Below are 16,472 nucleotides of genomic sequence, written 5' to 3' on the forward strand. Positions count from 1 at the left end.
TCAAGCTCTGATACCATGTAGAAATTTCTCATTTCCCACCCCACTTTTCAGTTTCTCCTTATTTCTCCCATATAGTTAAATGCCCTTTACCATAACCATACATTTAACAAGCTGGAAAAAATAAATTTGCTGAAAACACAAATTCTTGAAATTTTACAGAATGCTGGAAATTGCAGAAATAAAAATCAGCAGTAATAAACAGCCATTAAAATACATTTAAACACTAACATTTTTTGTCAATGTGACTCTGGAAAAACCCCCTACAACTCTTGGGGAAAACCAAGTTTGAGAGCTCTTCTTTATTTCTGGAAAATGTCTTTTTACAGTAAGAGAAATATTCAGCAAAAATCAGCAAGCAAACTTTTACAACTTATCTCAGCCTCGCTGAAACTCAGCCTCGCTGAAACTCCGCCTTGCTGAAACTCCGCTGTACAGACTTGCTGAAACTCCGCCCTGCTGAAACTCCGCTGCTGAAACTCCGCTCTGCTGAAACTCTGCTGTACAGACTTGCTGAAACTCCGCCCTGCTGAAACTCCGCTGTTGAAACTCCGCTCTGCTGAAACTCCGCAGCTCACTGTCCAGAAATCTCCCTTGCTCTCTTGCTCTCCTTCTCTCAATCTACTCATGAAAGAATTGCTCTCCTTCTCTCAATCTGCTCATGAAATAATTAATGACCTTTTCCTTATTTTCCTCCTTTAATCTAACCCCAAGTGACTTTTGGGTGATCCCTAAATCCAATGGCTGAAATAGATTGAGATCTAAGGCTGAGATTAAATGCTCATTTAAATCTCACTTTTTATTTTTTAATTCACCCCACTTTAATAAAGACCCACTTAGTCATTTATTTCCAAAGTCACTTTTCCTTTCTAATTTTTCATTGACTTTATAAAAGTCACTTTAAAATTAGACTTAGTAACTTTATCACTTAAAGTCACTTTTAAATTAGATTTAACTTTATAAAATTATAAAGTCACTTTAGGAGAAAAATTAAATTCTTTTGGACACTTTTCCCTAGGCCAAAGATCAAAGCCTAAGAGAACCACCTGTCCTCCGGTACCAAATTTCAACAGAGCACAGCAAAGTCCACTACCAACTCCACCGACATCTACATCTAGAGGGAAAGGGAAAGCTATTCATTTTCTCCCAAGAGGGGCAAAGGAAAACAATAGTATTAGACTTTAGTTATTTGGTTCATTTCATTGTATATGACATTATGACTCATGATATGAGATACATTATTATATATTTTGTTGATATTTTAAGGCTGAGTTGGGACTCAAGAGTCAGGACTTACTATTCAGGACATGATTCACTGTTATGTGTGATGTAGCACTAGAAATGATAGTACACATCTTATATATTAGTTTTTTTATCATAGTTATGTGTCAATGTATTTATTTTATGTTGTAAATGCTTTAGATATTAAAAAAATTGAAAAAAAATGAATATTTTTGTATTTGTCGATTTTTTCCCGATTTTTACCGATTTTTTCCCTCGTCAATATTATCCCAATAATGATTTTCACAACATTGCAATAAACCTATGGTGCTCCCAGTGGGTGTGGGGGCACAATAATAACCTCATGGGTCTCCAAATGAGTCGAAGATGCCTGTAGATCATCTACAAGGGCTCTGATGGTGTAGGTGATGCAACATCATCCTACAAGTCCTAGGTCAGCTGCCAAGTGTATGATACATCTGTGGGGCCGGTTAGGCAAAGGTGAACCAGGTGCATATTCCTTGTCCAATGGGTGAATCTCGAGCATCTCTGAACATCCTCGGGGACCTCTGGAGTATTAGGACCTCGTATAGGGAGACCAAACCCAAAATGGATTCCATCTGCAATCTTGCATAAGATCCAATGTGTCCCCTAGCCTTCCAGTACAACAAGTCATTAGAGAAATCGAGTAAATGAGCTTACCAACCATGGACCACAGGTGGGGACTTCATAATGGCCTGCCCTTCCATAATGGACTTTGAGATGTGTCAATGTCTCTTAAACTCCAAATGGGGTTAACCAAATATCCTATTAGGTGGTTTCTACTTCTAAATGGGATAATATGTGTACATCCTTCAAAAGGTGGTGGCATGTGACAGATAGGTGAATGAAGTAGGCGATGAGAAGGGGCAGCCCTAGGCCACATGCCGGGGTTCAAGGGTATCTAATAAAAGGGAAGCCCATACTTGGATTTATAATGTATGGGAGGGAGCAATCGTGGTACATGAGGTGCCTCGGCCTTAATTTTTCCACACTTCCTTATATGCCTTTTGCCCTTTTATGATTTTCTTTGATCGACTACTCAGAGCTCAAGGGGTAAGAGCATGATGCATAAGATATAGCAATGAATACCCCATTTTAAAGTAGGGCAGTTCATTGCCCACCAGGGGTTAGGACAATCATGGGTTTTTATATGATGAAGGAAGCTCATAGAACCTGTAGCAACCAGTGCGATGGCCATGATGATGGGGTAGAGTTCATGTATTGGCTTTTGCCCACGTGTTATGTCCTGGCCATCTTTTGCATTTTGTGGTACATTTTCCTAATGAATGTGGCCAAATATGCTTTTATATTTCTTTTTAGCTGCATCAACCTCCGCGGCATCATTCTAGGCCTGACCCAAGGTGTGGGCAAGGGAAATGGGCGAGTTAACCTTTTGCGGACCCAATGGAGGAATGTGGACCTAGACAAAATAAATGATGAATGGGGTAATAGTGAGTGGAAAGGGGGTAATATATGCGGATAAGGGAGCGAGATCGCGCAACCAAAATCAGGGTTTCCCGTGAAATATCATCCCTAAAGCCAAATGGTCAGTAAAAGAGATCCCATGGGACTAGAATCTAAGGTTAATATCCAAAAGGGGTCTAGGGGACAAGAGCACAGACCTAGTCCATTCTTTCCGCCGAATCCCCCCATTAATCCATGCCCAGAAGTGTCCATGATAAGCAAACTACAATACTCAATTACGGAATGGCAAGGCATACCTTTAGGTTCAGGGGGCCCACCTTCAAACATATGATCATGGCAGATGGGTGAGGGACCACATGGTTGGCTCAGGTGGCGGAGAAATGGCACAATGAGCTAGCTACTCGCTGCAGCTGCCAGTTGAGGACCATCTTGGAGAAAAAAATCTCCTAGGGATATCACCCACAAAAATGGTGGGTAACACCACCAAAATCATAATACATCACTCTGTGTTATTGCAGCCAAGGCACATCAATAAAACCCACTGCATCGGCAACCAAGCCATATTCCGAATGGGACTCCTACACCAAACGGTGTGAGGTCTAATTGGGACTTCATATCAGGGAGATCCCTTGAATATTGGCAGGTCCAGCACCGTCAACACTCCCCAAATTATACATAATCTCCATCTCTATCATCTTCAATGTCAATTTCCCAATATTTGTCATGGCAAACCAATCTATCTATGTCAACATGCTAGCAAAGGCATTAATGAAGCATTATCTCGTCTTTTTATTCATCTCTGGGTATTAAAGCCATTTTTATTCTTAGGAACAATTCAACAATGATCATTCACAAAAATTGGAATTTTCTTCTTTGATACATTCTCAATTATGTGCAGGTATTCTACTAATCCATGGTTCGATAGTGAAGGCAATAGCTAGTTAGGCCACCTACCAAGGTAATCACAATTCACCTATGAAGGTAATTACATGTTAAGCCACCCACCAAGGTACTCACATTTCACCTATGAAGGTAATTACATGTTAAAACACCCACCAAGTGTTAACTCCCAAGAAGCAGGAATAAACAAATTGAGGAAAGGTGCAAGTACTTTGGTGATTTTTGATGGAAAAGCATCTATTGGCATGGCAACTTAGCCAAATGAAAGTGCTTGTGATCGATGTATCAGCCTTTGAAGGTTGTTTCACTTGTGAAAATAGACTATTTGACGTGTCTAATGTATTCTGGTTGCTTCTAATGCTTCTATTGTTTTAAAAATCCTTTGAAAAATAATCAATCACAGACATTAACTCTAATGCTTCTATAGATTATAACTTGAGACATTAACACAAATTCATTATTTTGCTGAATTAACAAACTAGAGCCTAAAACACTCATTGCGAAATCCAACAGCATGAAGAAAAACATTTGCCCATTATTGATGACATCGATCTCATGCAACATAATGCAATACACCACCTCTTTGCATTTTTGCAGCCCTTCGTTCGGACACTACACAAACTTGGTCTATGGACATCATAATCCCTGAACCTCACAAAACGCTGCCCCAACTTCATAATATTCCCAAAATCTTTATCGATCACAATCACAACCCCACTCTAGACCTTCTCCTTGCTCAAACCCTTGATCATCTTACCCCCCAAATCTACGCAACCTCCATCTCTGTTATCTTCAATGTCAATTTCTCAGTCTTTGCCATGGTGCCTGATGTGGCAGGCCAATCTATCTCTATCAACATTCTAGCAAAAGCATTAATGAAGCATTCTCCTATCTTTCTATTCATCTCTGGGTATTAAAGTCATTTCTATTCATGATAACAATGATCATTCACGAAATTTGGAATTTTGCTCCTTGATCCATTTTCAATCATGTGCAGGCATTCTGCTAATCTGTTCATCTAACAGGATCACGGTTCAGTAGTGAAGGCAATAGCTACTTAGGCCACCCACCAAGGTGTTCATCGTTCACTGTGAAGGTAATAGCATGTTAAGCCACCCACCAAGGGTTGACTCCCCATAAGCATGAATAACCAATTGAGGAAAGGTAGAGTTACTTGGTGATTCTTGATGGAAAAGTACCTACTGTCATGGCAGATAGATTAGTCAAACGAAAGTGCTTGTGAGAAATGAATTGGCCATTAAAGATTGTTTCACTTGTGAAAACAGACTGTTTGTGGTGTCTAAAGTATTCAGGTTGATTCTAATGCTTCTAGTGTTTAAAGACCCTTCGAAAAAATAATCAGTCACAGGCATTAACAGTAATGTTTCTAGAGATTATAACTCGGAACATTAACACAAATTCATCCTTTTGCTGAACTAACAATCTAGAGACAAACACTCATTGCCAAACTCCAGCAACATGATGCAAAATACTGGCCTGCTATTGATGACATCGATCTCATGCAGCGTAACGCAATGCACCACTTCTTTGCGTTTCTGCAGCTCTCCATCCGGGCACTGTACGAACTTGGTCTGCGGCCCCATTGCATCATAATCCCTGGACCTCGCAAAAGACCGCCCCAACTTTGTAATCTTCCCAGAAGCTTTATCGATCGCAATCACATCCCCACTCTGGACCTTCTCCTTGCTCAAACCTTCGATCATCTTGCTCCCCAAATCATACACAGTCTCCATCTCTGTCGTCTTCAATGTCAATTTCCCAGTCTTTGCCGCAGCGCCCGAAGTGGCGGGCCGATCTATCTGTATCTCAACAACTTCGCCTTCGATGATTTCAGTCTCTTCCTTAATTCTAACCCCTATTGCCTTCCTGAAAGCCTGTGTCAAAGCCTCGGTCTTGCTCATGTCTAATGAAAAAATTTCACTGCCTGCCATCATTGCAAAGGGGGTTTCTTCGCCTAGGGATTTAGCCATACCCATGGCTATGGCAGTTTTACCTGTTCCCGGCTGCCCGGCCAACAAAACTGCGCGGCCTGCTATTTTTCCTTCCTTAATCATTTCCAGAATCACCCCTGCAGCTTTTCTAGCGGATGTCTGTCCTACCATACCCTGTGAAACCTTTCGGGCTTCTAATGCATCATCCAAGCCTAAGCCTCTGATGTGTGAGTGGGCGCCTATTCGCTCTATGCGCGTTAAATCCCTGGTCTCCGATAGCTTTAGCTCCGCCATGGCTCTTTCCGATAATCACCGTTTGAAACCTGTTAAGTTTCAAAAGGCTGAACTAAAAAGACAAACTATAAAGAACTCGATGTCGCGGGTTAAAATGTTGGCCGAAACCCTCGAGGAAACTGCCAAACTTTCATTAGATGCTGCGCAGGGATGAAATGGACAGAAAACCTCATACGTTTGAACTTATGGTGAGATTCGGATAGAAAACTTTAGCGTCTAAGGCAAATCCATGAATGTTTTTTTTCACGGGTCGTCAGTGATGGTGAATTTAGGGTTTTCAGATTTTTCCTGGTTCAAAACGGGATGCCGGACTAGTTAATGAGGAATTTGAATGGCTATAATAGGGTCTTGGATTTTCTGGCCGTTTCTTTTGAACAGAGTTATGATGTTCATGTCGTTTCGGGGTTCAGGGTATCGATATATCTTCTCTATAAGCGAGTATACGAAGAAAGAATTTTGAACAGTATGCATGCCTCCCGAGATAGGAGTGTCCATTTTTTTTTTAATGTATTTATAGCATTAATAGTTAGTTGTCTTTAATGTGAATTTTTAGAGTTTTTTTAGTGGATTTTTCTATTTTAATTTCTCTAAAATCTAGTAAGAATTTATTGAAATCACAAGTTTGATGGGTAAACTCTGCATAATAGAAGTGCTCTAGAAGTTTTTCATACAGTCAAAAAACTAGTTTAAATAACACAAATGTTTACTTTTTGAGTGGTATGGGTTTGTGTGTGGTATGAATGAGGGATTAAAATGAATGGTAATTTAAGGTTTACGAGACTAAAATTAGTTTATGTGATTACTAGTTTCTTTGTTTTTTATGTAATTCAATAATTTAAGGTTTACAAGACTAAAATTAGTTTATGTGATTACTAGTTTCTTTGTTTTTTCTGTAATTCAATCTTTTTTGCTCAAATTGACGATGAGCTGACCCAACCTTTTAACAGTGTTGTATCTGAAAGCATCACATTCCAAAATGAAATGTTTTTCCGATTCTACTGCCCTACAAGTGCAAAAAGTACACACTCGTTCTTCCCAAGCTTTTTTTTCACATTCCAAAATGAAATGTTTTTCCGATTCCACTACGCTACAAGTGCAAAAAGTACACACTTGTTCTTCCCAAGCTTTTTTAGGTCTCTCCCACAGTGTCGTTTCACACCAAAGTTGATGTGAGTTAGTTCTTAATTAAGCAATAAGAATAATTGCTCTCGGAGATTACAAGTGGGGTTGAATACCTAAACATAGTACTTCTTCTTTCTACCCAATTCTTTTCCCCATATACACACTTACGGAACTTCTTCATAACAAAATTCTTTAACTCCTTGCTATTTGTGGGACATGCATTGAGGTAAATATTCCATTTTTGCATCCATTTGTTGTTTTGTCTCATCCATGATTTCTTTCTTTCACCCATGCATTCTTTAACTCCTTGCTATTTGTGGGAGATGCATTGAGGTAAATATTCCATTTTTGCATCCATTTGTTGTTTGTCTCATCCATTATTTCTTTTAGATACCTTATAAGACGCACCATAGCAATTGTTTCGATAGAAGTTGCTCCTGGTCCACTCAACATTATCTCCTGAGGAACCTAACTTTTTATTTTGAACTTGCTCGTCATCAAGCGTATATGATTAGAAAAGAGTGGAAATAAGATTATATAGGCCCCAAAGAAAAGAGAGCAACCTGAAACATTGGAGAAATTTTAAACTAAGAATAAGAATAAATAAATATAGAAATCAGTCTTTCTGATTAATCACATCGTAAGATTGGGTCCACGTTTCAAACCAAGTAATGTGGTTCATCCTCAAGACAAGGTGAGAAACCAATCGATCTGAGAAATCGATGTGAGAAAATAAATAACAGTGATGCATCATTGTTCAGGGTTAGCCGTTCAAAAAATAGTCGTTGGTGAAATAAAATTATTTAGGAATACGTGATGAAGAAAAGTTTATTAAATTAACTAATGTTTAGTTAGAAACTAGTTGTTATGTAATAATTAATTATTTAATATCGATATGGTAAATTATTTATCAATTTATATAATGCTATTATCTAAGAATAATTCATTTATATAATATTATTAGTTAGGGTTGACCTATTCAATGTGAATTAGGTTGAAAACTAGTAGTTATCCTGATATAATAAATTGGTTAATAATAATATTAAAAATAATTAATAATATTTGGTTGAAAATTAGTTGTTATGTAATAGATTAATTATCAATTTTTATAATATTATGACCTAAAATAATTATTTATAATTTTATTAGTTAGGGGTGAAAAACTCGTTGTTAATTTGTTTTAGAATCTTTTATTAAAATTACCAAAACCGTAGTCTTTATAGAGGTTTTGGTAATTTTAATAAAAGATTCTTAAAAAAATTAACAACGAGTTTTTCACCCCTAACTAATAAAATTATAAATAATTATTTTAGGTCATAATATTATAAAAATTGATAATTAATCTATTACATAACAACTAATTTTCAACCAAATATTATTAATTATTTTTAATAATATTATTAACCTATTTATTATATCAGGATAACTACTAGTTTTCAACCTAATTCACATTGAATAGGTCAACCCTAACTAATAATATTATATAAATGAATTATTCTTAGATAATAGCATTATATAAATTGATAAATAATTTACCATATCGATATTAAATAATTAATTATTACATAACAGCTAGTTTCTAACTAAACATTAGTTAATTTAATAAACTTCTCTTCATCATGTATTCCTAAATAATCTTATTTCACCAACGGCTATTTTTTTAACGGCTAATCCTGAACAATGATGCATCCCTGCTATTTATTCTCTTACATCGATTGGTTTCTCACCTTGTCCACCCAACCTTGTCCTGAGGATGAACCACATTAGTTGGTTCCAAAAGTCTACCCAATCCTAAGGAAAAATAAATAATAGATTAAAGTCAAGTGAATAATAGATTTTTTAATATATATATATATATATATATATATATAATATTTTTTTCTAATTTTATAAAATATATTATATGGTTAATATACATTTAAATTATAATTATTTTATATTTAAATTTAATTTTAAAGGATTGAATTTAAAAATAATAATTTAAATTAATAAATTTGAAAAAATATTTTTATAAATATTAACAAATTAAGATATAAAGTATTTAATCATTATATATAATACATGTGTATTGTTATTTTTAATGAATTACGTAAAAGTTAAAAGTGAAAGCTTAATCCTTTTGGATTTATTTCTTCAAATATATGTGCAAATTATATGAGTAATTTAAACATTTGATTTTTAACTTTTTATGAAAATTAATGGGACTTGCTTTTATATTGTTTGTATCCTCCTACACTATTTCATATTGTTTGTATCCTCCTACACTAAGGACGTATGGGCGACACCTCCACAGATTTGAATACGGGTGGGACTAATGCAAATCGATTCCAAACAACAAAACTCGAGAGGTTAGAATTGGCCATGGGACTTGGAATATAATGTGTAAATTATATGAATAGTTTGAATATTTGATTTTTAAATTTTTATGATTTTATTTTTTAATTAGTTTTCACCAAGCAATTAGTCAGTGGTTTTCTAATTAATTTTGGGCAAAATTTGATTAGATGTTTTTCAATTAAGTTGAGTGAAGATATATCTTTGTACTAAATAATTATTATAAAGTTAATAATTACCTTCATTCTAAAGTTTAAAATTTCCTTAAAAATGGTTCATAACATAACGTTTTCATAAGACAATTTTTCTATTAAGCAAATTCGCAAAGTCTTGTTACTAAAAATATTTAATTTACTAAAACTGAAAAATAATAATCAACCATATTTCAAAATCTTTATTCTTCTTATTAATATAAAACAAATAATAATTATTGTCAACAATCACATTAAAATATTAATGTTTTTATATTACATGCAATGTTTTTCCTATAATATATTATATGCATCTATTTAAATGAACACATTAATATGATTAATGTAATCTTAAATGCCATATTTTTACATTTCCTTTACTTTTTATAGCACAATATGAAGAAGAAAAATACAAATTTAACCTTATGACAATTTATTATTCCATGTAAGAATTAAATTACAGTATGGGGGATTTACGCAGTGCATTATATTAGATATCATTTTTTTGGGATTCAACTGCGTTAAGTAAGTCATTCAAACGTATGACCATTTCCATGAGAGGTAGTCGTAACTGACTAATTTCTCATGATTTTTGAATAGTTCACTTAGCACTCATTGCATCGGGTGATGCTCACAGGGGTGAAGAAGTGGGATTGAAACTAGTGAAATGTGGAGAACGAATCACATAGCATCAATCATCACTTCCGGGGCTTGCACCCGGTAACCAGGACTTCCCAGGAGGTCACCCATCCCAGAACTCCTCTGGCTCAAGCGCGCTTGACTGTGGAGTTTTTCCCCACAATCAAGCCCACTTAGCTTGCTACCCCATTTGCAAAACCTTAGCAAGTATTGTGCCTCATGAACCATTCAAGTAGAGATCCCTTGACTCTTTTTGAATTTAAGTATGGGGGATTTACGCAGTGCATTATATTAGATATCATTTTTTGGGATTCAACTGCGTTAAGTAAGTCATTCAAACGTATGACCATTTCCATGAGAGGTAGTCGTAACTGACTAATTTCTCATGATTTTTGAATAGTTCACTTAGCACTCATTGCATCGGGTGATGCTCACAGGGGTGAAGAAGTGGGATTGAAACTAGTGAAATGTGGAGAACGAATCACATAGCATCAATCATCACTTCCGGGGCTTGCACCCGGTAACCAGGACTTCCCAGGAGGTCACCCATCCCAGAACTCCTCTGGCTCAAGCGCGCTTAACTGTGGAGTTTTTCCCCACAATCAAGCCCACTTAGCTTGCTACCCCATTTGCAAAACCTTAGCAAGTATTGTGCCTCATGAACCATTCAAGTAGAGATCCCTTGACTCTTTTTGAATTTAAGTATGGGGGATTTACGCAGTGCATTATATTAGATATCATTTTTTTGGGATTCAACTGCGTTAAGTAAGTCATTCAAACGTATGACCATTTCCATGAGAGGTAGTCGTAACTGACTAATTTCTCATGATTTTTGAATAGTTCACTTAGCACTCATTGCATCGGGTGATGCTCACAGGGGTGAAGAAGTGGGATTGAAACTAGTGAAATTTGGAGAACGAATCACATAGCATCAATCATCACTTCCGGGGCTTGCACCCGGTAACCAGGACTTCCCAGGAGGTCACCCATCCCAGAACTCCTCTGGCTCAAGCGCGCTTAATGGGGTAGCAAGCTAAGTGGGCTTGATTGTGGGGAAAAACTCCACAGTTAAGCGCGCTTGAGCCAGAGGAGTTCTGGGATGGGTGACCTCTTGGGAAGTCCTGGTTACCGGGTGCAAGCCCCGGAAGTGATGATTGATGCTATGTGATTCGTTCTCCACATTTCACTAGTTTCAATCCCACTTCTTCACCCCTGTGAGCATCACCCGATGCAATGAGTGCTAAGTGAACTATTCAAAAATCATGAGAAATTAGTCAGTTACGACTACCTCTCATGGAAATGGTCATACGTTTGAATGACTTACTTAACGCAGTTGAATCCCAAAAAATGATATCTAATTAAATTACAATTATGATTTTTAATTATTGAAATTTTGTTTACTCACTAGGATGAAGTGTTTAATCTCTTAAATGTTATAAACTTTAATTTTGGTTTGTATTTGCAATATTAGTGTTCAAATCTTATTAAATTTAATTGTAAGAGTAGCAACACAAAGTTTAGTAATTCTCATATCATTTACTGCGCGTGTAAATATTAAAACATATAAAATATTATTATTATTATTACTAGGCTTGACTTTGAGGGATATGAACTTTGAATTTCATAGTTTACACAATACTTAAATTGTCAATTGAATTATTCCCATAAGCTTTATAAAACAAGTGATGAAAGGTAGTGTGGTTATTGTTATTCAAGTGGAAATTTGCACATTTACATTTTTAACTCTTACATGTTAAAGAGTTGAAAAACACATAAATTATGGTGGGCAATAACTCTTAGTAAGCATATTTTTATTTATATATTGTACCTATAACCAATTGTAAATATGTTACTAACATTGATCGGGGTGTGTGCCGGAGGATGGCAGGGACGACGGATAGTTATGAAGAGTAAAGCAAGGTACACCCCACCGCCCCCCACACGTTCAAGGCGATGGGTGCGGTGGCCCTTCGCATAAGTACATGCAAGGGTGGTGGGAAAGGTGGCAGGCACGGCAGGGACAAGGAGGGTGGCATAACAGTTAAGGCAAGACAGGTGAGGGTGAATTGTATTATGGTTTGTGGAATTTGGAGTTGGAGCATCATAGCAAGAAGGCACCGGCATCATCGACAACAACCGAGGAGCGAGAATGGGTATGTATCCTGGCCCTGCACCTCCCTTGCAATGTCGACATGGTTTGATTTTGTTGGAGGGAATGGGAGAAACCTGGGAAGGGAAATTGGGGGAAATGTTGGGGAAAGCAACGCAAGTATAGCGTGGTTGTAGTATGGCTCTGTGTTTTGACTATGAGGTAGTCGGGAACTGATATGGCCAGTGGTCGTGAGGCCCCTCCTGAGGGTAGCATTGAGACCTCGAGCTTTACTTGGGGCGAACCGGGAGGTCGGGTACTGGGGATGGGTAGATGACAACTTGGTAGTAGAAGCTTAGGGTAGCAAAGATCAGTCAAATTTATGGGCTGGTGGGAGGAGCAGTGGAGGACTTGGGGGAACGGGGAGTAGGAGTCATGCAGAGAAACATGTTAGGAGCCCAGGGGGGAGAATGAGTATAATAAGGGCAGAGGAGCGGCGTTGGCTAACTAGGCAGAGGGGAACGAGAAGGCATACCAAAGCACGAGGATACTTGCATGGCCGAGGAAGGGGACCGCCAACCATACAGGGTATGAGAGGTACCAAAGAGGGAGAAGAGTGAAGCCCGACAGGATAAGGAGACTGACCTCGTCTTACGACTGGGCTGTCACCCAACCTGTGCCCTGTTCTGAGCATAATTGGGTTCAGATAAGGAATAGGGAGAATGTTGGCAATAAGAACTCCAAGCAAGACAGTAAAATGTATCAAAGACAGAGGTTAACACCTCTTTTGTGTGAACAAGCTTCGAACAGTGTGGAGATGGCTCATCCAGCGAGAGGAAGGGGTCGCGGAAGATGAGGGAGAGAGCTTACAAAGGCCAAAGATCTGAGCACATCGAAACCACGAAGAGGAAGGAAGTAAGTCAAACATCTCATCAATGGTGCCGTCGCAACATACTGGGAAGGAAAGGATGTACGAATCCGTAATTTGCTGGAAGAATGGGAGGAAGAAATTAAGCAAAACAGTGAGACAGAGGAGGAGATAGAGAACTGGAGGACATTAGTCCCGGATCCTGGGAATACTAGAGGAAGGATAACCCAATTCAAACAAACCTTATATCTTTACTGGCTTATGAAAATCCTGTTGGGGAAGGCCATGGAACAAATATCGGTGGGGATGGCTCTGTCCCTCCAAGACATGCCCAACTACAAACAAGATTTGCAACGAATCCAATTCCAACTCCACAAGCAGGACATCCGCCTGGATAGAATTCAAAGGCACATCCCATGCATCATTGAATTGACTGAGATCCTGGGGAAACTATCAAGGATCCGACACCAGTGGAATCGACATCAGAAGAGCAGCAGGGATAATTAGTTAATCTAGTTTCTTTTGTTTTTATGCAGGTAGCATTTACTTTACATTATGCATGATTATGATAGATAGACATATAGCGTCTTGTCATGAAACTGAGACATACTTAGCTTGGTTAGAAAGACTGAAACTTTATTGTTTTTGGATGGCTTATAACGAGGATAGGTGGCCAACAGACTTGGTTTCCCAATGGGCAAGTTGAGGCCACCTAGCATATATATGTGGTGTAAATTTGTCGTTTATAAATAGAAAATGAAGGGTCCTGCCAAGCTTAATAAAAAAATTGTAAATATGTTATTTATGTGAGTATGAGTTGTTTTCAAGTATTTAATTTTTTGGAAGTTTAATATTGAAAATTAACCGCCCAAATATCTAAAAAACATGGCATAAATATTGTAATTGCATTCATAAATCATGACAGAAAAGTTTGATGCAATTATCTGCATGGCATCGTATTGTGCAAAGGCTACAATAAAGCCTTCAAGTTATAGTCCAATTAAATGTTTGAAAAATAAAAATTTCAATAATGTTGAAAAAAATATTATTTTTTCGGGTATATTTTTATTTATATATTGTCCCTATAACTATTTGTAGATATGTTATTTATGTGAGTATGAGTTGTTTTCAAGTATTTTATTTTTCAAAAGTTTTAATATTGAAAATTAATTGCCCAAATATCTAAAAAAAATATGGCATAAATATTGTAATTGCATTCATAAATTACCACAGAAAAATTTGAGGCAATTATTTGTATGACATTGTACTATGCACAGGCCTAAATATCAAAACATATAAAATATTATTATTATTATTATTATGATTATTACTAGGCTTGACTCTTAGGGATTTGAACTTTGAATTTCATGGTTTACACAATACTTCAATTGTCAATTGAATTATTCCCATCGGCTCTATAAAACAAGTGATGAAAGGTAGTGTGGTTATTGTTATTCAAGTGGAAATTATACTCTCAAAAAAATTGCAAATTGAATATGAAATGGAAAAATTAATTCTCTTGCATAAATTTTGGTGGGTAGTAACCATTAGGAAATCTTCATATTTACACTTTTAACTCCTACATGTTAAAGAGTTGAAAAACACATTAATAATGGTGGGCAATAACTCTTGGTAAGCATATTTTTATTTATATATTGTCCCTATAACTAATTGTAAATATGTTATTTATCTGAGTATGAGTTGTTTTCAAGTCTTTTATTTTTCGGAGGTTTAATATTGAAAATTAATCGCCCAAATATCTAGAAAACACGGCATAAATATTGTAATTGCATTCAGAAATTACGACATAAAAAATTTGAGGCAATTATTTGCATGGTGTTGTATTGTGCAAAGGCTATAATAAAGCCTTCAAGTCATAGTCCAATTAAATGTTTGAAAAATAAAATGTTCAATAATGTTGAAAAATAAATATTAATTTTCAGAATATATTTTTAATTATATATTGTCCCTATAACTAATTGTAAATATGTTATTTATGTGAGTATGAGTTGTTTTCAAGTATTTTATTTTTCAAAAGGTTTAATATTGAAAATTAATTGCCCAAATATCTAAAAAATTATGGCATAAATATTGTAGTTGCATTCAGAAATTACCACAAAAAAATTTGAGGCAATTATCTGTATGACATTGTATTATGCAAAGGCTACAATAAAGCATTCAAGTTATAGATATTAATGTTTAAAAAAACCAAAAAATGTTTAACTAATAATAATCTAGAAATAAATAAATGAGTAGAATCCTACCTTAACCAGAATTAATAATATATTGAAAATAATTAAAAATAAATAAATAAAATAATTATGTATTTACTATAATAAATATATGTCTATATTATTTAGATTCACGTTGCAATATTTGAAAAAAATTCAAAATTACTGTTATTTGTTTAGATATTATTGGTGATAGGCCTATATTATTTAAATTCACAATATTTTTGTATAATAATAAGTATTGTTTAGATGATGATGATGATGATGATGATGATGATGATGATGATGGTGGTGGTTAATGTCCACTCAGACCAAACTTTGGTCTATCGGACCTAAAGAAACAAATTATTTAGTTTGATATAAGATTTTATTCCTATGCTCAAAAAGCTTGGAGAGAAGCCTCCCGAGCTCACTATACTTTTGACATCGTAAAATGCTAGTAAGGTCAGTATTGCGACAAAGATTATGAAATTGAGATCTAATGTGATTGTACGCAGGGCACTCTAAGAGGAAGTGGTTTTCATCCTTGATGTTCCTATTCTCACAGAGATGGTAGATCCTTTCCATCCATGGTGTTTTAGGAATTGCCCAATGACCCGTTTCACTATGGAGCTCATGAGAGTTCATTCTAATCTTCGCTATATTAATTTTCTTCTTTGAGCCAGTTAAAATAGAGAGATACTTTTGATCTTCTAGGGTGGGGTTGATGACCTTCATATAATAACTTAATTTTCTTTTAGCTGCTAAATCTTTCTCACACCACGTTTTTTCTTTGAACTTAGAAGTAACAATATTTTTAATGTAATTAATGTTTTGCAATGCACCATTCTCGTTGATCTTCCAAAGGTTTAACGAGGCCCTCGTGTCTTTATACCACCCCCGCTTGAGCCTTAGGTGGTTTTGGCTAGAATTTAAAGCTAGCTTAGGAAGTCTATGATCTCCTATGTTATTGAGTTTGTGCTTGTACAACAGAAGCCTAGTCATAGCTAGGTTCTTAATAGGGTAAAGATCTACTTCTATAAGGAGAATAGGATAGGGTGTATTATACTAATGGTGATAGGCCTATATTATTTAAATTCAAAATATTTATGTATAATAATAAGATTTAAATTTTTGTTTTGTTATATATATGGGATAGTATATATAGCAATTCATTTAATATTATTG

At 35.9% G+C, this 16,472-nt stretch overlaps 1 protein-coding gene across 1 annotated transcript in view; it reads right to left on the reverse strand.

The window, feature by feature from the left end:
- LOC149197292 (uncharacterized) overlaps positions 1-6,307 on the reverse strand; it is an 84,978-nt gene extending 78,671 nt beyond the window's left edge. Inside the window, exon 1 of the mRNA XM_089405806.1 lies at positions 5,083-6,307. Within this exon, the coding sequence (XP_089261932.1) occupies positions 5,083-5,831 (749 nt within the window). The 5' untranslated portion in view covers positions 5,832-6,307. The remainder of the gene's footprint in view (positions 1-5,082) is intronic.
- Positions 6,308-16,472: the final 10,165 nt, after the last annotated feature.

The sequence above is a fragment of the Pinus tabuliformis genome, chromosome 2_2 (assembly GCF_031772625.1).
Source record: "Pinus tabuliformis cultivar Carrire ecotype Pingquan chromosome 2_2, CPIR1, whole genome shotgun sequence".
NCBI lineage: Eukaryota > Viridiplantae > Streptophyta > Pinopsida > Pinales > Pinaceae > Pinus > Pinus tabuliformis.